General features: G+C 38.5%; 1 protein-coding gene across 1 annotated transcript in view; it reads right to left on the bottom strand.

Annotated features, from left to right (window-relative positions):
* The window catches only part of atp11a (ATPase phospholipid transporting 11A), a 30,982-nt gene extending 7,935 nt beyond the window's left edge, over nt 1–23,047 (bottom strand). The window contains exons 1-23 of the mRNA XM_068309191.1: nt 22,842–23,047; nt 9,564–9,686; nt 8,964–9,053; nt 8,489–8,569; nt 8,290–8,397; nt 7,660–7,788; nt 7,020–7,123; nt 6,879–6,926; nt 6,654–6,718; nt 6,384–6,465; nt 5,395–5,545; nt 5,111–5,308; nt 4,763–4,876; nt 3,567–3,626; nt 2,708–2,874; nt 2,432–2,503; nt 2,193–2,266; nt 1,992–2,095; nt 1,336–1,517; nt 966–1,217; nt 683–860; nt 463–565; nt 172–317 (exon numbers count right to left, since the gene is read on the bottom strand). Of these exons, the coding sequence (XP_068165292.1) occupies nt 172–317; nt 463–565; nt 683–860; nt 966–1,217; nt 1,336–1,517; nt 1,992–2,095; nt 2,193–2,266; nt 2,432–2,503; nt 2,708–2,874; nt 3,567–3,626; nt 4,763–4,876; nt 5,111–5,308; nt 5,395–5,545; nt 6,384–6,465; nt 6,654–6,718; nt 6,879–6,926; nt 7,020–7,123; nt 7,660–7,788; nt 8,290–8,397; nt 8,489–8,569; nt 8,964–9,053; nt 9,564–9,686; nt 22,842–22,886 (2,676 nt within the window). The 5' untranslated portion in view covers nt 22,887–23,047. The remainder of the gene's footprint in view (nt 1–171; nt 318–462; nt 566–682; nt 861–965; nt 1,218–1,335; nt 1,518–1,991; nt 2,096–2,192; nt 2,267–2,431; nt 2,504–2,707; nt 2,875–3,566; nt 3,627–4,762; nt 4,877–5,110; nt 5,309–5,394; nt 5,546–6,383; nt 6,466–6,653; nt 6,719–6,878; nt 6,927–7,019; nt 7,124–7,659; nt 7,789–8,289; nt 8,398–8,488; nt 8,570–8,963; nt 9,054–9,563; nt 9,687–22,841) is intronic.
* Nucleotides 23,048–23,908: the final 861 nt, after the last annotated feature.

The raw sequence follows: 23,908 nt of genomic DNA, 5'->3' as shown, positions 1-23,908 counted from the left end.
ACCATTCCACAGCTGCTAAAAAGTGAATATTCCAAAAATACCTCAATTACACATTCATGTTAAGTAATAAAATTACTAGTAAGAATCATTCTTTAAATACATTATTAAAAGGAAAAAAAAAGAAAATAATTTAAGCATAAAAGCAAGTGTGTTATATGATATGAGCAGTACCTTGTAGAAAAAGTACTGCACAAGTTCTGAGATTCGTATGTAGTAATAGTGTCCATGAACCAGCAGCATCTTCTTGAGGTGTTTAAACTTTGGGACAGCGTAGTCACTGTTCCTTACTGCCTGACGACCCTCTTTACCCATAATGCCTAGAGAGGCAGATAAAAGTTTGTCATTAGAATGAAACCTGAGTTAAACCTTTTTAATCCTGTCCTTTGTGTTCCCTCCGCGAGGATCTTTATCACATCCCCAATATTTCTGGTATTGCCAGATTGATCGTGACGAGTTACAAACCAATGCCGACATGGGCCTCTAGGATCATGCTGACATCATTAGCTCCGTCTCCAACAGCCAGCGTGATTGGGTGCTCCTTGGAGGCTTTGATTAGCTTCACAATCTAGGAACACAAAACAACGGTTACACAACTACTCACTCTCACCGACATCTCATCTCCTTGTCCCATACAGGCAAATCTAATTCTAAAGAGAATGTAGATACCGTCAAGTCTTCATACCTGTGCTTTCTGGAGTGGCGCCATCCGACAGCAGAGAACGGCACTGCAATTACGACAAATTTCTAGGAAGATCTCTTTGTAATTCCCTGAGTTTGAGTCCTCCTGAGCAGGCCTCATCACAGCAGAGAGGGTAGCTCCATCAATGATCAGACCAAAGTCAGTGCAATCACCTGATAGACTGGATAAACAGAAAACCTGTCCATTACATTTATATTTCAGATAAACCTTTAAAAAAAAAAAGCTTAAAAGTCTGCTAGGAGGTAGTCTAGACACACGCACACACCTAGAGAAGGTATCCCTGGTCATGCCTCCATGCTGTCTCAGCACAGTCCTGCTCAGGTCAAACAGAACATCGTGAAGGTTTTGCTCCTCAGTGCGTTTCGTGGTCAGCTCCAAGATTTGGGTGTTTCGACGAAACAGCTTGCTGGCGTAGCAGGTAGCGGCTGCCGTCTCCATCTTATCTCCTGTGAGAACCCACACCTTCATACCTGCCTTGTGGAGAGACTCAATGGTGTCTGCAGCATTTTCCTGGAGCCTATTGTGATAGATTTCATCCAAAAGGGAATATGTGAAATTCTACATGTGAGGGAATAAAACCAAAATGGCTTTAATACACTATTTTCAGCACATTTGGTAAGACCATTCTCCTCCACCTGTCCTCTACTGCAGTGGCTCCTAGCAGTATCAGGTCTTTCTCGATGAGGTCGTATGCCTCCGCCAGACGTTTGTCTCGGTCCTGTAGCGCCAACTTGGCCCCGCTGAGCAGGTTACAAACCTCCTGGTACTGTTCAGGAGTCAGACGTCGATAAGCAACACAAAGTGTCCTCAGACCCTCCTGGAGGACACCACAGATTTAGATGTTGGACCAAATCCACTGATGAAATGACAGCCTAGTTTCCTACTGACCTATTTCCACATGTTACAGTTTATCTTTATAGGTGAACTGAGGTGGAAACTTCATCCACAGATACTCTGTTACTGTCAATGTGTGATAAACAGTTCAGCATTTTGGAAGTGAATAGAAAATGAGTGTTTGAACAAACATAAAAAGCTGACAGGGGCAAAGAGTCATTGCATTTTTGGTCTATTAGAATTCAACACATCTGTCTGATGGAACCGGGCCATGCTCCATAAATCTACTTCCTTTAATTACCATGGAAACCACTGCGACCATGTGATGTAACTGCGGAAACAAATATAGCCACAAACCTGTGAAGCTCTCTCATATGGTGAACAATGAAAAAAGAGCTTTTCTGTACGTTTACTAGCGTGTGTGTGCGTTCGCATGCGTGTGTGTGTGTGTGCTCACCACTGCATTGTGTTCCACCCGAGATCTAACTTGATCCACCTTGCCTGAGACAACCCTGGGAAAGATGGAGGAGTCTGCACCCTTGCAGAACAGATAGCGCTCACCTGGAGTAAAAAAAAGAGAAACGTCTGTAAGAAAATATAAAACACACATAGAGACCTAAACACAAACATGAACGTTAATAGTTTTGAAATGTATCACCAGTGTTGCTCCGGACAATGACGCTCATCCGCCGTCTGACTGAGTCAAATGTCAGCACCTCCAGCAGCTCAAACCTAACGCATGAAAAGAGGGGGACAGACAATAAAGTTCAGTCATTTTTTTTACTTAATTGTTCAGCTATCTGTTACATGTTTTATTTTGAAAGGGTAATTTAGGTAAAGCTTGCAGGAGACCTCTAAGGGTTGAAGCTGTGAGAGGTTTTAAAAGGACACACTCACCTCTCAATCTCATCCTCCCTATTCAAGATCTCCATGTGACTGTCCTTGAGTCTCAGATATGTGAACCCCAGCCTGTGGCACAGAGCAAGGCATCATTAATGGAAGAGGAGTGAAGGAACTGACTGTATGCTCATCATCAAGAGTCATCCCAGATGACGTATCCCCTCATCCCCCCCAAAAAACGTGTTTCCGAACGGTGTGTGTGTGGATTCAAACGGATCGCTTCATAAATTTAAATGTTCTTTCTCCTCGCGTTTGTGTAAATGTGTGTATCACCTCTTCATTCCCTCCACCAGCGCCACCTCGTCCGGAGAGGAGGAGATGTAGAAGGAAGTGGACTTGCCCTGATGGATGCCGTGCTTTATCCCGTCCACAGTCTCCTCTTCCTTCACCTGCACCGTGTGGCACAAACACAGCGCCCGGAAAAACAGCTCCTCGTGCGCCTGTGTTGTCCAGGCAGCACATTGTTAGCATAATACACACACATGAGCAAATTTCAATTCGCACTTTGGAAATTGGAATTGTAGTGTGTAGGGGATCAAGGAGTACTTGTGATCTAAACCTGTAGATGGCACCCAAACAATGGTTTTTTTTTTTCAATGGCCGACTCCAAATGGAGTCGTAGACAAAAAAAATCCCAGAATGCTTTGCAAACAGAGGCAGCATAAGTTAAAAATGGCTCTGTTCTGGCTCAGTGAAAAGAGTGCAAAATGTTACATTCCTGCAAAAACCAGTGCAAATCTATTCAGGAATACATGACTAATTTAGTTGCAGTTGGAATATTTTTACCTACTATTCTCATTCAGTTCATTCTATTTCCACCTATCCTTCTGTTATGTCCAGTATATTTGGTCAGATTTGTCAGCAAAAGTATACCACACTTTAGGTCGCTTCGAGTTACGTTCTTCTCGAATATGACAATTTAAATGTTTGCGTCATTTTACTCCACTTCACATCTGTCTGCCACAAATACTGTAATCATAAAATAACTGTTAAAAGCACATAATATTATGATGCTGTGTAATAAATAATAATAAAAAATATATCATATTAGTAGCCCGTAGCGACCAACGCTAGCAGCAGATTTCAGGCGTCCTATAAAGAAAGAAATCTGCTGCGGGGAGGCGACACTCACCCTGGCGTCTGGACCGGGCGATGTGTCGATCATGTCCATGCCCGCTGCATCTGGCATCACCTACAATACAAAATACAACACTAAGTACATGTAAATAAGAAAGCATGTAAACAGTTAAAATATGTATTATATTCATTATTTTTTAGCAGTTTTAATAAATACAACTAGACTTACGTTTCTATTTATCATTTTGAAACTGGGTTCTGAATGACAATCGCTTGTTAACACAAATAGCTAATCAGCCAATCACATGGCCGCAACTCAATGCATTTGAAACCGAGCACCAGCCTGTGGATTTAAGTGAGTTTGAACGAGGCGTGGTTTTTTTGTTGACTGATATTTCAGAAACTGCTGATCAACTGGGATTTTCACACAAACCATCTCTTGGGTTTGCAGAGAGTCATCAGAAAAAGAAAAAGAAAAATCCAGTGAGCAGCAGTTGTGTGGATGGAAAATGCCTTGTTGAGAATGGACAGACTGGCAGGAACTTAAATAAACACTCATTACAACCAAGGAATGCTGATCACCATCTCTGAATACACAGCAACTTTCTGATATCATCACATCAATGCAGACCAAACTCTCAAAGGAATGTTTTCAATGCCTTCTTGAAAGTATGCTGGAGCAGAGCAGAGGGGTCTGACTATTATTAGTAAGGTGTATCTAGACAACTGGCCAGTGAGTTTATATACAAGTATACCACATCTTACATCGTTTTTGTTTACACGTTCGTGGATTTTTAATTTTTTTTTATTATTTTACAATCGGAATTGTAAAAATCACTAGTAAACCATTACAAGCACATACCAACAAGTTATTGTACAATAAGTAAGAATAAAAAATTATTGGTAGCCCATAGCAATCAGAAGAGGAGCAACGCCCATTACCTGCAATGAGGAAGAATTGCTGGATGGATGTACACAATGACTATGTTTTTTCTGTACTGTATTAAAAAATAGAATGTATTTGTCTGTAAGCATTAAATAGATGTGTATTAAACAAACATTACTGAAAATGCATTCATAAATGAAATACAGTACAGAACTGGACATGGTTATCTTATGGTTTAGCCAGGAGACAAATAATTCAACTTTTGTCGTTTTCTTTTTTTCACTTATGTCACATCGCCTGGAAGCAATTAATGACTTAAGACTGTCTAAACGGTAACAAAGACAAATGTCTATCTAGGTGTTTACCTGTCCGTTACAGATGGCGTGTGGGACATAAACATGTCCATCCACACAGCACTCTATGAACTCCATGTTGTTCTCTGTCAGAGTCCCCGTCTTATCTGTGAACACGTACTCCACCTGGAAGGGGACAACAAGTATCTTCTCAAAATAATGTTGGAGTATTTGTGATGTAATACACACACACACACTATATATATATATATATATATATATATATATATATATATATATATATATATATATATATATATATATATATATATGATACAATAATTCACATGTAATTTTTTTATTTTTTATCCCTAAATCACTTTTCATTAGAAAGTAATAAAATGATGTCTTCTTCCCTACCTGGCCAAGCTCCTCATTCAGGTCTGATGTGTTGACCACAGCTCTCTCTCCCAGCTCTTCATCAAACATCTCATCGTCCCACATGATGAAATAAGAGCCCAGGAACTTTTGCATCTCCACGGTGACGTACATGGAGACGGGAATAATGTAGTTGAAAAGAACCATGAAGGCCAAAAAGTCAGTGAATGCTCTAATCACCTGATGGAGGGGAGAAGAAGAAGAAAATTAAAAAACAAAAACGCAGTGCACAATGCAGATAATGGGAATTTGATTAACAAACTCACAATGTGTCTCTGTCTCTCTGTTTCTGTCCTGTGGTTGTACCAAGGCTCGTCTCTGTTGGGGTCAGCCTGCCACACATATTTCAGCGCAGTGTTGACAACGGCCTTACCGATGAGAATACACAGGTAGACCACCAGGTAGGCATTCATTGACCTGAAGGAAGAAATAAAAAGAAATGTTTTATGGTAGTTTAGGATGAACCATGAACAGAAAACATTAAGAAAACATACAGATGATGGAATATTTAGTATGTGGTTCAATCTACAAGCCCTGTTTTTTCTCTAACAATAGAAAAAAAGCTTAACTAGTACCAGCAGAAAATGAAAAACACAAATGTTGATCCAAAGTGATTAAAAAAAAAATCAACTGGACATAAAGTTTGAAGAAAAGTTCTAATGGACTGATGGGGGCTAAGATGCATTTTAACTTCCTGTGAGGTCATAAGCACGGTGAGATTCTGTAAAGCCACACCCCTGTGTGACTTTACAATTCCAAGTCATTAAAGAGAAAATGAGTTTGTTTACCCACCCATCCATCATTTGAGTCATGAGCGTACCATGATGCAAAGTGTGAACAGCAGTGAAACTGTGAAGACTGCATTGTATAAGGGGTGGAGTACATAACCACCATAGAGACGACTAATCCTTATGATCACGTATAAAGCTCTTCACTGTGAGGCTCTGTCTTACATTGAAGATCTCAATGAAGTGTATATGGTTAGGGTTAGTGTTGTAATTCATGCACAGGACACATGTCCACACCGGTATGGAAAAAAAAAATCTATCTGGTCAGTGATGTGATTGTCAGTCAGCAAACAACAAAGACATGCGAAGATAGAGGTAGGGATGGGTAAGTAAAACTGTTAATCCAAAACAAAGTTAGCAGAGAAAAGAGACGCTGTCAATGACTCTAAAAGATGCACTGAGATGTCAGCGCATGGAGATTCTCTTTAAGGAACAATAAATTACATTAATATGACAATAAGGATTACTTTTCCACCGCAGAACGTTTCTGAGACTTGGACTGGTAGTTCAGAGCCATCTTGGTTTCCATCCCAGTGTAGATAGCAACCGCTAAAGGGAGGCAGAGGAGATGCAGTTCAATTGTCAACCACTAGCTTGAAATGATCCAGGTGTGAATCACAAAAAACAAATGAATAACCTCAAGAATGTGACAAAAATGGAAAGCAAGGAAGTGGACTTCAAATATTTGCTTAATTTGTTTTTCTTTATTTATCTTAGTGTTGTTCAGATGGTTTTACCGTAGATGTATTCTGTGTTTTTAAGTGTGGCTCCTCGCAGCAGTAGGTTCTCTGATCCTAGTGGCCTGCAAACACACAACAGCTCATAATTTAGATTGTTAGAACAGTTTATTAAAATGGTGTTCTAGGATTTGTTGGGTTTATCCAATCAAGATTATATTCATGTTCCTGATCTTCAAAAGAAAAAAAAAAATTATCATAATTGTGTTATCCTGTTCAAATTACCTGGCAATGGGTTCACTGCCCATGTAGATGTTGATACGACCCACAAATCTATAATCAGATGGAGGAAACAGATGTAAGAAAAGACATGTGCCTGATATGTACTGTAGTTGTCAAGAGAGAGAGAGTGTGTGTTGTACTAACTTGTACAGGTCTGGCTGGGGTTGTTCACATTCTATAGTTGCATGGATGGAGTCCACCTCCTTCTCTGTGCTGTAAGCTTTGGTGTCTTGAACTGCATAGTATGTCTAGGAGGAGACATGGGGATGGATAGGGAAGCAAAATCCATTAACAAAAGAGTAACTGAAAGTCACACACACACTCACACATACACACACACAGCAAAGACTGCGCAGTTAAGAGTATTTTTGATATCCTTTTTCAAATCAGAATGGAATGTGAAGGTTTCTGACCACGTAAATTGAGCTGTATCAGTGGTTTCCAACCTATCGGAGTTTCAATTCAGGGGTAATGTATTATGCGTTACCAGGCAGAACAGCTCCTTTAAGAAGGTGGTCATGTGACCGAGGCAAGCATCTTGACAAATATCAAGAGTGACTCAGACAGATGTGGTGGAGAGAATCCGATCATTTTTCAAAACATCTTTTTTGAAACAATTATTAACTAAAATGGAATAATATAAGTTATGTACTCTTTCTTTACAGCCTGGTACTGATTGACCCACTGACCGGGACCCGTCTACAGTCCGGGGGTTGGGGACCACTGAGCTATATGACTAATATGGAGTCCCAATCTTTCCTCTGTTGCATTGACACACACATACCTTATGGCTGCTCTCTCCATCCAGACTAGCTGTAGTAACAAAGCATGTTCCATCGTTCCGAGACGAAGACAGAAGGATGAGGTCACAGGGAAAGGTTTCATCTTCCTTCACCATGACGACATCTCCAACCTGAAAAGGACACCCAGAAAGGGGGGCATCTTAGGGTCAAATATTTTTGTTGTTGATTATCGTTATTTTGTTGGAAGAAATCCCTGAATTACACCAGGATACATTAATGCGTCACATCCGTGAAAAAAATATTGGAAATGTAGAGCAGATGTAGATGCAACCTCTTGTCCTATTAACACGGCTAAAGCACTTCTTAGTAATACAGTTAAAAAGACAACCCTCTGCTTTACCAGCTGAAAGAGACATTTGCTCTCACATGTCTCATGATCCTGTAATAGATCCCTGTATCTGATATTTTAGCTGCATTTAGAGTCTCTCAACATTACAGAACATAAATTAATGAAAGCACTAACAGCTGTACCCCAACAAAACAAACATAAACAGCTTAGTAGCAGAAAAATCTCTTGGTATTAAGTCACTAAACAAATGAACAAAAAGGTCTGTTCATGTTACATGGGGTGAAAGTGACTTATCAGGTGACACACACACACACACACACACCCTGAGTTTGCGACTCTGTTTGCGGACCACCTTCCCATGCTGTACCACATGGACAGGACACTGGTTGACGGCATTGTCTGCTTTGTGTCTCAGCCAGTCCTCATAACCCTGTGAGACAAAAACGGACAGATGCATTGAAGAGTGTGTGTGTGGGTGTGTGTAGTGGAGCGGGTGGGGAGTGTCTAGTCAATGGCCTCACCTGTTTAATGGCGGTGACTGTAATGACAAAGAATAGTGGCAGTCCACTAGTGACCGGACTGGTGGGAGTATCGATGATTAACTGAAGCGACATAGACAGGATTGTGATCATCTGGATCAAAAATATTTTAAACTTATGATTTTGTGTGGCTAAATGTGAAAAGCAACATTTTACAGTCCTCCATGTAAATCAAAAATGGCTTACCATGATAAATAAAATTATTTATGTCCATAAACAGATACGTGTAACACTATAGGTTACCTCGTTGGAGATGAGAGCTCTACTGAGCAAATTTCTAGTACATTACTATAATGTAGAGTAGGTCACTCTACATAAATAAATACACACACACACACACACATATATATATATATATATATATATATATATATATATATATATATATATATATGAATTATAAAATAGTAGTGTGAATATATTTAAAAGTGTGTAATTCATGTTGATCAAAACTCACCTGAACCAAAAATATGATGAGGAAGTAGAAATTGGCAACTCTCCTGAACTGTTCGAACATATTCTTGGGGACGAAGTTCCAAAATGTATACTGGGAACATGAAATATAATCCACAGTCATATATAACATTTTATAAGCTGGAAAAAACGGAATATGATCGAAAAACAGCTGGTTACCATGGTGAAATAAATAACATCCATTTATTGTCAAGAAATGATTGTGTGTAGCTGAACTAAATGAAACCTAAACTGGGCAAATGAATGAATGAATATTAAACACAACTCAAATATTATAAAGGGAGCTTAACTCCTGTGTCTTCCTCCCTTACCTGTGGCACAGAAATTCTGTGTCTTTGTGACTTTCTCTTCTACTTGTCATATCACTTCTTTTATTTCAGGGCTCGAATTTCACAAGGAGGAAAGTTATTCTCATAACCTCTGCCACCATATTTACTATGCCCATTAAGAAATCAAATTATACTATTAAAAGTTAATTAATAGTTTTCACTTTTTAATATCTCACAAAACACAAGACAATCTAGCATCTAAATCTGTAAAGACTTCCAAGTGTGTCCTGATTTTTGTGTGCATCTTTACTGACTTTGGAGGAGACGATTCTGTTGTCTGGGTATCTTTGTTGTATAAAGGCCTCAGTTCCTGGAGGCGGCTCTTTGTGTCCGATGTAAATGGTCCTGCTGTCCACCCAGTTCTCCTCACCAACACACTGCAGTAAAAAACAAAGACATACATGTATGATGTACTACCTGTGGATTAAATTCTGATAGCTTATTGTTACTGAAAGGATAAAACATTTTTGATTAAACTAGAAAAAGTTACTGTCCAAAGACCTATGAGTCTATGAAAATTATTTTAACTGTTTTATATGTGTGATCATTTAATAAGTCAAAAGTAAAGTAGACTTTGACCTTGACATGATTTTATACTGTGTGTGTGTGTGTGTGTGTGTGTGTGTGTGTGTGTGTGTGTGTGTGTGTGTGTGTGTGTGTGTGTGTGTGTCTGTGATGACAAAAAAAATACTGTAGAAAAGGGCACTATTTTACCCAAACTTTTGTACACATACATACAAACATACACATGTATATATATATACATATATGTAGATTGATATGTATGTCATATTTTTATACACATATACAGTACATGTGTGTATGTATATATCCATATACCTATATGGATGTATAAGTATACTGTATATGTATACAGTATGTGGACACATAAGTATACATCCATGTTCAATCTCTTATCCGGGCAGGGTCGTGGGGGCAACAGCCATACTTCCCTCTCCCCAGACACCCCTCCCAGCTCTTCCGGAGCAATCCAGAGGCGTTTCCAGGCCAACTGAGAGACATAGTCCCTCCAGCGTGTCCTAGGTTTTCCCCAATGTATGAAATTGTTTTAATTTTTTAAATTTGTAAGCATGGTTAAAAAAAATTGGGTTGAAATCAAATCAGTTTCAAATCAGTAGCATGAAGGACCAGCAAAACTGTAAACCTCCTTTCTTCTCGTCATCTCCATTTAGTTCTGAGTGCAGCTTTAAGGGTTTTCTCACCTCTTCCCTCTTCATTTCTCACCACAACATGGATGGCCTCTCAGTCAACAATTTCTTCCATCGATTGTGTTTAGCTTTCATTTGGATTCAAGCTTTTTGCATGAAATCCTGTCTGTGTATAATCAAATGAAGTCTCATTTTCACAAAATAAATGTTGGGCTTATAAAATAAAACTGCTTTTATATGGCTTGGGCCTTTAGCCTTTGGATGTAACTAGAGCCTTTGGGCTATTCTGGACATTGATAATCACTTTTAGCATCGTTTCATATTACAGGACATTGCAGGTTTCGAGGGTGTATTTATAGTTGGGAGGGAAACATTTGTGGTCAGGAAAGAAGAATGGAGAGCTCGCAGGCTTTGTTTCTGTCAGCCTCACTAATAACCCACATCCACTTTCCTTAGAGCCCGACACACACACCCACACACACACACAACACATGCCTACAACATCAAACATGTATGAGACATTCACAAGTAATGACACAGTGTTGCCTGTATTTTACCTAAGTGGACCTCAAGAAACATTTAGATAAGAGAAACGCCACAACAATTCTGTGTTTTTTATAACTCATTCATTGTTAATTAATGTGGTTTAGCACCGTTTCCTCATGACTGCACACAGATGCGCCTACAGCAGCCGACACCTTGCATTTTAAAGAAGTGAAACTAACTACTGTATATAAATAGCAAGTCACAAACAAAATGAAGCAAAGGAATAAGGAAATATGCATCCCACAAAGCTGAGGACTTCAACGTAAATATCTTGATGACGTCAATATTGATTTAAATGTTGTTACGGTCAAAAAAGAACAAAGAAATCTAAAAATTTCCATTTTGATGAGATCATATATGCTTGCAGTACCAAGAATAAATTCATTTCCACAACCAAACACAGATGATCCATTAAAATCCATTATCAAAACAATCCCAGATAATTAAAACCCCAAGCTCAATCAGAATCCTCTACAACAAAACAGCCTCTAAAATTAAACATTCTAGTGAAACCTTTTGTAACATATAATCAATATTAATTTGGGTGAAAATAGCTTGAAACAAATGTATCACAAAAAGAAACTTGTTCTTTTTAACATTTAGCTTTAACCTTGCCCTGAAAGGTGCTACATATAAAAACATTTTTCCAACATAAACTCTTTAAAGCAAAGCAATTTCAGGGGAAAAAAACAAAACTGTGTTGTGTGCCTGTAAAGTAAAGATTACATTTAAAAAGACACTGAACACTAAACATGCAAACATGCGCACAAATAGCTGTTGTTTGTCTGCAGCTTTATAGGCGTTCCAATCCAGACGTATTTTATCTGCTGCTGCAACAGGCATGCAGCCCTTAAAATCCAAAAAGCCAAAGCAACCTGTGCACCGCGATACTGCGACTGACAACAAAGCAAACATCCCGTTCTGTATTTAAATCCTGTCCCCTATCAAGGCTGTAAGTGCAGACAGAGACAAGCATATGCACACATGCATAAGCCGGTGAGTTACAGAGATAACAGGAATCCCGTCTCCCTTTCGGAATCTTGTTTAACACAGATATACAATGTTTGTGTTTGACTACCTGTTGACTGCTGCAATAAACATTATGCTATATAAATATAAAACTAGACAGACAGAACTTTAGCAGAGCTTTTTCCTGATGCTGTATTATTTTTCCTACAATTTTTCCTCAACATTTTACTAATAATCTCTTTATGTTCCACCTTAGTGATGCTGCTGCGTGTCAGCAGAAGATATGTAGTTTCTACACGTAGGTCAGACAGTGGAGGAATAAAATATAATAAAAGAAGATTAAAAAATGTAACCCTAATTGTGAATGTGCCACTGCTACTGTTGTGTGTGAGAAGTTGACAAAAAAAAAACAATTAGTTAAAACCAAGACAGTTAAAAAAAATTAAACTGTCTTTGTGTACGTCTTTGTGGGATTAGTGGATTTCCCACTTCTAGTCGTACAGCTTTGCTATCGTTACCATCCCAATACACACACACACACACACTCACACATACACACACACACACACAAACACAAACACACACAATAATCACATGATACCATTGCTGGTATTAATCAAAGTCAGCAAACCTTACAACTAAGCATTTTTGCTATAGTGCTTGTGATATTATTAAAACTCTACACCTGCATGTTCTCTTAAGTCCTCAAATGTGAAAAAGACATTTACAAAGGAGCAATATGAACAAAATGTAAAGGAAATGCTACAAATTTTCACGAAAGACTAATGTTAAGTTATAAAGTTAGACACTAAGACCATATATTTCAAGAAAAATAATAAACAAAATGCAAAAATATTGCCACAATTAAAAATATTCCAATTAATACTATTTGATAAATACAAATCAGTAATAGATAATTCTTCTCCTATTACTTCTGTTTACAATTATTTAGTCTTCCACACTTACTGCCATCAATGAAGTACATCAAGCTCAAACTCAAAGTCTGAGAATGCGACACCATCCAATTTAGTAAAGCAATGTGACACAAATTGATTAGTACTTTTGGTTTTCATCAACATTTATTGTAGTGATTATTTTAAAATCTATATGTAATGTAATAATAACACAATATTAAGTTACATTTACTTATTTAAGTAGAAATAATGTAATGATGTAAGGCTGTTCTGTTTTATAATAGTGCACCAGCCACCTCACACCACTCCCATTAGACCAACCCGTCTTGATGAATCACTGTTTTCTCCTTTGATAAGGGAAACACAGAGAATCTCATTACCCTGGTTTTCATAGAGCAGGTCTCAGGAGGAATTATCTCAGTAGGGAAAAGGGACCTTATATCTGCTATACCGTGTTCTAGATTAATACTTTAACACTTAAGTAAACCAAAATACCCAGAATTACATGCATTGCTTCTGTTACATTAGCCCAGTTCATTTCTAAGTGTTCAGCTAGTTTGTTGGATTCAGATATCATTCAGAGTTTTATCTAGCTGCTCCACCTCGCTGGTTAACTCAGTATCAAGCATTAGAGACCCAACTCAACTAGGTTATAGGATAGCACAGGTAGAAGCAAAGCTAGAGATAGACTGTTGAAAGACTGTGATTCTCCTCTGACTAGATAGAGGACTATTGTTGTCAATGTTCTGTAAATACGCAATGATTTTTCCGATTGATGCGGGAATAAACTTACACACATGCTTCATTGTGTCTGCTAGAGACAGAATGTGAGATAGGAGCTGGTTAAGAGTTCTGCTGATGGTCACATGATCCCTCATGACCTTCTAATGATGTACTCAAGTCACATGGAAATAAATGTTGTCAAGGCCCGGTGCTTTAAAGCAACAGTCTGGATGATTTCAATGACGCAACTTCTCTGATCTACAATATTGTCTATTAAAAAGTGGAGGTGGATGGTTTGATTTATAAATGTACAATAATCTAATCTGAGATTACCAAATTTTATCAAATCTATGTGGTTTCTGATCTAAATTGTAAGCGTTTCACTCTATATTCATGAAATTCCTTTACAACTGGTTGCTACATCTAGACAGCAATTCCTTGTCACTGCTGCTTTTTTGTTTTAATTCAGTAACACGGAGCCTCTATTCCGTAATGCTTTAGTTGTTTCTACCGATGTACAATTTGACTCTTCCATCTACGAAGCACTTAGTTTGAACGCTGCTGTATTACTTGCAACAACCTGCAACCTCCTGTGAGGTTTCGACATGTGCACATGTTTTACCTCACTCTTTTGCCATTTCGCTTTATGCTGTAAATTGATGCTGTCTCACAGGAGCTCAGAGAAAGGCACCAAAAAGCTTTTAATACTTTTAGGCTTGTTTTCCCCACTGCATTAGTTACCCAACTTTTCTTTCTCACCATTTCTCTTCTGATCCTTAATGGGAGCACTCCTCTGTCTTCCCTGATCCTGCCAGGATATTGCTGCTAAATGGATGTCATTATACTAGTGGCTGCAACACACACCTGCACACACACTTTAGGTATCAATACTGTGTTTACAGCTGGATCGCCACGACTCACAATTACTTTGTCAAATAGAATACAATCTGCTCCAAGTTTCCACATGCCAAATCTATTTCTCTTTTTTCTTTCATATATGACAAACGGCAGTATCAGATCCTCAATCGAGAAATAGTTACTGAGAAAATTTTGTCCATTTTCTCCATCCAGCATCAAATGAAACTGTTTTATTCTATTTCAGTGTCAATCAGCCTTTATTTATTTAGCGTTCAATCACATCAGCAGACATTCCAAAGCGCTATGGTCACCCTGTCTTACGTTGAAGTGAGGGACTGACTTAAAATAAATACCAAACGGTAGCAATAAGGCACTGAAAATATGTGGAAATCAACAGTTTACCTGAGTGAGTCTCTTCATTCTTACAGGTTATCCATTCATACTGTCAGAACGCCATTATGTTGTTGTTTGGATTATTCCGTCACATGATGAAAAGGCATTAACGGACTCAGAGAGGACAGGCTCACCCCCCTGGCTGGTCTAGCTGGTCCAGGCTCAGGGACTCTAAATCGATCATATGACGCCCAACTGATAAAAAGCCACATTCAAAACCTCAGTTGATCCTCCTCCCAATCCTTTGTTTTCATTCAGCCTGCAATGAAATCCACTATTAGAATCCCAGCAGACAGTAAAAACATGTTTGTTCTATCTAATGTTCTTTCTTCCTGATGACCCAAACTAATAAAAGCACTTCAGAAATGCCAGCTAATGGATCTGTGCTGACAACAGGTACTTTAGACAAACCATGAAACATCAATACATGCAGTGCATCTTTTGGCAGAAATGTACTTTAAATCTTGAGTACAACTTTTAGGAGCTGCTCTTAAAACGTATCGACAAGACACCCCAGGCTTTACCCTCTTCTGTTATGCCTCCGCATTCGTAGTCTAACAATCGTCAATAATTTTGACATTTTCTACTGTCCTTTTTTTTTTTTTGTCAATTATCCCTTTAGTTATTGTGCAAAAACCTCAAACTCTACACTCTATTTTATGGTCAATATGGGGAATGACAAACATCCTGCATTCCTGGAACTGCATATCAACAAGGACAAGCATCACATCTCAGCAGAGGAGTAAAAAATCACAGGAGAAATTAGGCTTAATTGCATCATGTGGTCCTCATGAGAGCAGTCACCTGACAGGGATAAAGCACCATGGAGGAAATGGATTCTTCAAAGAAGTTAAAAGAAGATTAAGTGTGGTAGCGTGGTTATCCAGTTATAATGACCTTTTCATGTGTGTGTGTGTGTGTGTGTGTGTGTGTGGTGAGATTGTCATAATGCCTGAATCACCCTGCTGTCCTGGGGTAATTTAACGCCAAGAGGCAACAGGAAATGACTTTTTTTTAAAAATCCTGACATTCTTCTGACAGTCCCAATACTGACTCCAGAAAAAAATTCTGTGACAAAACTTGAAAACTGCAGTAAAGAATATATTTTCCAAATAACTTTTTATGTCTAAAATTCAAAATGTTCTCACTGGAGTTCAAAAAGGAAAAAATAAAAATAAAAAATCAGGCCAAAACAAGGACACCCACAAAACACAACACATTGACACACAAGGTAACGACTATTGCCAGGTTTCACATTAGTCGTGTCCTCTTTGTTTGTGGCACTTTCACTCGTATATTCATGAGATGATTATTTATTAATAAACTGGTTATCAGCTGGTCGAACAACAAAAATGAAAACATATATACAATTCCTTTTGGCTTCAGACACTTTTAACATTCAGACAGCAGGGGTGTATTCTCAGTATTAAATCACTTTGACCGTCACTGTGCCAAAGCACAGCAGCACAGAGAAATCTACTGCCAAAATGCATTGATAACGTTACAAAATAATCAATACTGTTTTATTGTTCACTTTCCACATGCAATTTACTCCCTTGTACCCTCTACAGTTCCACACACTAACCACACTGGTTTGCAGTTTGTCCTTTCGGCGACAAATAATTCTTGTAGAACACGAAAGTGAATCTTTTTTGTTATTCTTTATCTTGTTGGGGTTAAAAGAAGTAACTCCAGATCTGTCAGTGACATCACTAACAATGTCTATTATTAGGAGGTTTATTTTTACAACTTTCAAACCAGCATCCTAGTGTGTTGTTGAGATGGGGAGTCATTCATTAATTGAGCTGTGGGTTGGCAAAGACTATTGAAAATGATCAACTATTGACAACGCCTACCTCATTGAAAATATTTGTGGGTAACTACAGATTGTTGTAGGTTAAACCAAGACAAGCTCTTCTTGGAAAACATTCTGACCACTGGTCCTGATGTTTTCTAGAGATCTATGATATAAATTAACACATTTTCCTGGATAAAGCAGGAAAACAATGTTAATTTCTCAATATTTTACCTTTCTTTCATCAACTTTTTTCCCAAAAAAAGTTGATGAAACCTGAACAAAAACGTACTAAATCTTAAACTGTGTTTACGTGACTAATAACAAGATGTCAGTCAAAAGAGATTGCTTCCTTGCAAGTAGGCAGAATTCTGCTTCGTTTCCTGTGTGAACATACAATCAGAGATGAGGACCAAGTAATCAATTATTACTAATGTCTCAGGGCAAACAGAAGGAAAAAGAGGGAGATGTTTTGACTGTATGGAAGACCAAAGGGTGATGTTTGCAGAGTCAGCATTTACACGTCGGAAAAGGGGATTTATTTCCCTTATCCCAAGGGGAATGGTACATTCCAGCAGTGAGTCAACCAGCTATCTTCCCCTCACATAGAGAGAGGACTAAGGTGTACCTGCTCTCCTCAGCACTTTCATTGGCACCCCAGAGCAATGTTATTATGATGACCCAAGTTCAAATAGCACCTCTCTCTATCCGTGCTGGTCTCTTTCTTGAATAGGGCTCTATGCACCATTAACCCTGGGCTATCCATCATCTGTCTCCTTGTTAAATGGGCTGTAAAACACTGTTAATGTTACTGAAACGATACTGATACAACCCCTTAATGGAGCTCCCGTTCTTAAGCAGGTACTGTGTGCAATGATAAAAATCCTATATGTCTTTTATGCATCAGCAGAAAGACAATTAAAAAAGAATAATCGATTGGAGGGATTATTAGACAATTAAAATGATTCTTAAGCTAAATCAGAAGTTTTTTTTCAAATATCTGCATGTTTTTTTTTGAGTCAACTGAATAATTCAGGCCTTGATCATGTATTTCAGTCAAACAAAGCAAAATTCTAAAAGTCAGCTCCATATAGTTAGAACTCAACTACAGCCAGATCTGTTACTGCGGTTTGACCAGGAAAAATATTGCTTATTTCATTGAACTCCCTGGAAAGCAACCCAAAATGTCTTTTCAGAATTTCAGTTACATGAAGAGAGATAATCAACAAATCGTCACATCTGATGAGCCGGGCAAAAAGTGTCTGGATTTCTTTAGATTATTACAGGATTACATTTTTGAAATTGTTCAATATGTGAGAATATGTTTGCAACTGTTGATCTACTCCATCTGTTATGTGTGTGGTTTAAAAAATAAACTACTCATGTAAAAAACATCTTTATTTATATGGAGTATGGTTGTATAGATACAAAAGACTTTAGTAAATGCATTTTGTCATCAACTTCTTGAAAACTTCCTAATATTTAAAATAATAAACTGTAACTTTGACCCTCATTAATGTCATTTTTGTTTCTGTTTTTCTCGCTGATTTTTTTGACTGTTGTTTGGCTCATATCCTCATGTACAGAGACCGCTAGGCCTGATTGAAAAGTGAAGCAGCAGCCAGTCAAGCAGTGAAACGATCCCCCGGCCAAGTGGCTTATTGGGAGCGCTCAAATCCTTCAGGTAAAGAGGTTAACCCCGGTGCACTTCATGGATTGTGGACTGTATGGACGAGTGGGTGTTAAATGATTAGCATGAGGCTGAGAGGAAAGCGACAGCTGTTGGCACACATATGAACATGTTTCTGCAGCCATAAGCAGCCTCGAAACATGGCTGTATTTCAAAATAAAAGCCTAACTGTGTTACGTTTTGAAAAGTAACTCCATTCATTAACGTTTGATGACCACATAAACACCCATTTAGAGGTTACTGTGTGGTGTGTGTGTGTGTGTGTGTGTGTGTGTGTGTGTGTGTGTGTGTGTGTGTGTGTGTGTGTGTGTGTGTGTGTATGTGCAGATCTGTGTGCATGCATGAGTGCGTAAAGAGTAACCACACTACTTTCCAGCTGTGACACAAACACAGCACAAAAATGAACTTTCTTTGCTTGACAATAGAATAAACTAACATGTTTTGCTTTTGTATCAAAATATTTAAAAAAAAATACTGGAATTTTGTTGTTCTGGATATTTTATGGATCACCTTCAAATAATTTTGTGAGAAATGTTTCAGACGAGATCAACCACCAGGTGTACTTTGTTAAAAATCTAATTTCCAGACAAAAAAAGCAGTGAAATGATTGGAAAAACACCACCTATAGAAATACATAATATAATTTAGTTTTCAATGTATTAAATAAGCAAGATAAGGTGTGTATGGGTATGCACGTTACAAATCCCACAACAGAACAATTATGCATGTGCAAGTGCATCAATATTTTCTCAAAGCCTAAAAATCTCTTATTAAAATAAAACAACAATTCTTACAAACTTTTAACTTGCTGTAATAAAAGTGTCATTAATAAATACTTAAGATCATGTCTACTTGATAAATGTTACTTTTTGACAGTAGACAAGATTTGGATTGATATAATATATACGGTGTGCAGTTCAGGCAAAGTTCAATCTCAAAAAAACTTTTGACTGTACAGGTTTTTAAACAGGTTAAATTGCTAGGGGTCATTTTTATTATCAATAGATGTTAACATGCATGTTTTTCTCATTCTGCCGGTGACCCCACAGGATCTCACATAGCACCCCCGGGTGTCCCTGGACCCTAAAATGAGGATCCACAACGCTGAAGACTCCCTTAAAGACCACATAGACGTCAGTCCACATTGTCTGCCAGTCTAGTTATAAATTATTGACAACTAGACGGAGCAAAGGAGTTCATGTGATCCGCTAGCCTCTGAGTCACCTGGCTACCGTTCCACCGCCCCACTGACTAACCAGTACTAAGTACATGAAATATATGAGAACCAGTAGCTGGTCCAACAGCTAACTTAGCTTCTTTTACATAGATCTGTTTACATACGTATATTGAAGACTACAGTGGGTGGGCAACAAGGAGTAGAGGACCAGCGACTGGATTAGATTGGGAGTTAGGGTAAAGCTGTAAAATGGATTAAGAGGGAGAAGGTATAGTGAACATCAGTAACCCTTTAATCCACTGCTGTATGAGAAGCCAGACGGAGTGGAGAGACACTTCCTGTCCTGGAATCCAGATTATTCAGGAGCAGAGGAATGCTGCCTGGCTGCTTTTAACACACACACACACACACACACACACACACACACACACACACACACACACACACACATACACATACACATATGCATACACATACACATACACATAGACAAAAACACGCACACACGCACATTACACAGTTTCACTTGTTCTGAGTCAGAAAAAAAAGGAAATTTAATTTATGTCCCAAACAGTGAAGCTATAAGTTTAAACACTGACAGCTAATGCCAAGTTGTACAACTGCGAATTACACGGGAGAAGAAAACTCTGACTGTATTTAGCACCTATATAATATTTATTTCGCTAAATGAAACTTACTTTGTTTACATTTTTAATTCTAGTGTTTCATTCTAACATCCCTGTATGGGAAAAACTTTCAAGTCAAATCTTAGAGGTTAAGGTTGATAGATTTTAAATAAATTTTATTTGCTATAACTACATTTAAATGTGAACTTCTGTAGCAAATAGTCTAATGTCAAACATTACAGACATAAGAGACACGGAGGGAATAGAGAAGATCTGTAACTTCTGATATAACAAATGAAGATGTTTTACATGACCAATGTCACCGTATTTTGTAAAAAATAAATTTCCATGTACAATTGGGCTGACAAGTGAGCAACAGAATCAGTGCAGTACATGTACACATGTACACAGAGTCTCAGTATTCCTACAAGTCACTGTGATTATGTTTCATTCTGATTCAGCTACGATAGGAGTGACAGCCCAGGAAGATTATAATTGGATCCGTTACACTGGATAGCCATTGGCTTGCATAACATCGTCTCACTGTGTGACCTCGTGGCAGAGTCTCGATACCAAATGAGCCTGCAGGAGGACAAAGTGTGGCCTCAGCCAGTCTTCATCACAGTATTGTCATAATCACATCAGAGGAAGCCTAACACTTGAGATGATTGGCAAGACAATGTTTGATACTGCATAGTCAAGGTGTGTGTTTCTCACCCTATCTCTAAGGGAGACACCAGCCATCCGCCAGAGAAAACATGTATTCGCGGTGTGCTCAGAGTAGAGCCGCTGCTCCTCCGTGTAGAAAGGAGTCAGCTGAGGTGGTTTGGGGCATCTGGTGCTGATGCCACCATGGGCGCCTCCTTGGGGAGGTGTTTCAGGCACGTCCAGCTGAGAGGACATCTCAGGGCAGACCCAGGACCAGGTGAAGGGAATTTATCTCAACACTGTCTTGGGAACGCCTTGGGATCACCCAGTCAGAGCTGGTGGATGTGGCCGGGGAAAGGGAATTTTGGGGTTCCCTGTTGAAGCTGCTTTGACCCAACTACGGATGAGTAGATGATGATGGATGGACAAAACAAACATTAGATTGGTCCGTCCATCCATCGGGTTCTGTAGAAATCTGTCCAGTAGATTATGTCTAATTGTCTAAAAAAGCAAACCAACCAAAATGCAGCGGTGAAGCCGAGATTAAATGAAAAACAGTCTAAAGCTTGAGTTTAACAGCCATTCAGGAAGGAGTCAGACATGTGACAGATTCTTACCATATCAAGTCGGGTATCTTTAGATCTAGATCTCACCAACATTCCACAGAAGCATGGGAATGTCTTAAATCATAGTTAATGGACAGACTAGGCTTTTAAACAAGACTGCATTTAGATTACAGATGTGGTCAGACAGAGTATCCTCCATCATAGTGCTGGCTCCTGTTATTGACTGAAATTTCCTAAAGACCTGGTATTGACAGTCAGATAAATTGTCCTACTCTAATCTTAAGTATTCAGCATATCACTACAATTTTATTTCATCCACACAGAGGGGGCTTGAGTTTGACAGCCATTCCGGAAGGAGTCAAAGCCTCAGCTGAATGTTGAGCTGGAATATAAACCCCACTGGGTCTCATGTCTGGATTATCGTCAAGCACATTACTGTGGAGTCTAATGCAACAGCCCACTCCACCACTGCTCATTGATTGGACTAGCAGAGAGAAAACAAGTGGATTACATAATTTATGTGACTGACTGCTCAATTTGTAGTCTCGCTCAACAAGGAGGTAAAGCAATACAAATGCGAGTGAGTTGCACCAAAATGTGATGCAAAACAAATTGCACCTACCAAAAAAAAACCCTCAAAAAACTATGACTACCTTTGTGCACCAAAAGCGCACCAATGTCATTTATTTAGAGTTGATGATGACTTGGCAGCATCATAAGAATACTGTCTACATCACTATGACAAGTTGGCATTACTTATACACTTATACACACTTTTTGTCTAGTTGGAATGAAGGTAAATCCGGGTGTATTTGAAAATAACGGGCAATAGTTTAAGTTTTAAGATGCCAACGAAACACCAAAGTGCGTCAATTCTCATTCAAAAATCAGATTTTTGAACACAATCTGCTGACATGGGATTTCTCTTAGGACCACGTCCAAATGTTTATTCAAGATGGGGGTTTTTTTTAATTCAAGAAAAATAAAAACTTCACCAAAACAGCACTTTTATTATATGGATTTTTATGATGCCGCTTTACATTTAAATTATCAAGATAAAAAGGAATCACAAAAGTGTAAAAAAAGAAAAAAGACAAAAGAGGAATTCCATTTGAAAGTGTCTTGTGTTTGCTTCAAATTGGCGTCAGCGGAAATAAACTTAAGTCAAGGAAAAAGCTATGATTTCTTATTTTAAAAAGATGTTTCTTTAGTTTTTCCACGCAGAAGAAATATTCGCAGTTTCCCACTGATTTGCCAATGTGCTTCTTTCCACACCCTTTCGTGGGTGAAACTCAATCTGAATGAGTAGCGACTCCGACGGAATTTGAAACCCAAGAAAAAAGCTCGTAGGGTTGTTTTTCTTCATAAAATGTAAAGATGTTTGGTCTATAGAGAACAAACAACCAGGGAAAAACACACCCTTAGAACCTACACACACAGGAGGCTTTACAAACTTACATATCTGCTGATGAGGGTTCGAAGAGTGCTGAAATCCATGCCCATCCTGTTCCTTCTTCCTCTCCCGACGCTCCTTTCAGAAGGGTTTTTCTTAACGTTGAAGCGCTAACTTCTTTTGAAATGTCTTCTTTCCATGACTTTCACCCCCCCTTCTTTTTTTCGTGAACAAGAAAAAGGTTTTCACAGTACTGCTCCCAACAACTTTTATCCTGATCTCACCTACAGGAGACAGTTAACAGGCTTTACGGGAGGTGGGAGGAGTGGCGGCGGCTCCTGCAGGCTCGGACAGGCGCGCTCCTCCTCTCCGCTGACAGACGGTGAGCTCATGCGCACAGGAGTCTTTTGGTGCGTAATTGTTAGGTTTCAGGTAATTAAATACTTTAAATAACACCCAATTATATATAAATATGAACGTGTATGTTTTTTTTACTTAAAAAATCTAATTAAATTAATCAATTTAATTAATGCTGGAAATATATACATATGTGTAATGATTACTAACGAGAGTGGAAAGATAATTTCCCCTAGGGGGGACTAAGAAAGGGATCTATAATCTTTAATCGTTTTGATGTCTAAATTATCTGAAAGTTCACCGGTCTGGCAGAAAAACAGAAGGTATTCTATGTGGCCCACAAGGGAAATCAAAATCACTGAAAAATAAAAGCTATTAAAAAAGAAAAATAACAATACATAACTCTTCAATACTTTTTTTTTTATTTTTACAACTGCAAGAATCAAATGAAAATAATGAATGCGTGAAATGGAGCGGATCAGTTTGAAAATGTTTGCGAGACCAGAGGGGTCAGAACTACGATCAGTCGAGCTTTGTTTCAAGAGGGAAATGTTTTCATTCATTCGTCCATCCTGTTTCCTGGAGACGCTTTTCGGCGGGTTCAGTTGAAACACTAGTCCAAAGTTATTAAAATAACAACTACCGTATCCGGTTCAGACTTTCAAATTAAACGCCTTTCTGAAGATGTTAAATTTACTCTGTAAAGGTTTTGTGATAAAACGGAAATTAATTTACAATGAATATGATACAGTCCACTGTGTTATAACATCAAGAA

This window comes from Antennarius striatus, chromosome 24, assembly GCF_040054535.1.
Source record: "Antennarius striatus isolate MH-2024 chromosome 24, ASM4005453v1, whole genome shotgun sequence".
Taxonomy (NCBI): Eukaryota; Metazoa; Chordata; class Actinopteri; order Lophiiformes; family Antennariidae; genus Antennarius; species Antennarius striatus.
The sequence above is the reverse complement of the archived record's forward strand: the minus strand, read 5'-3'. Positions and strand labels throughout refer to the sequence as shown.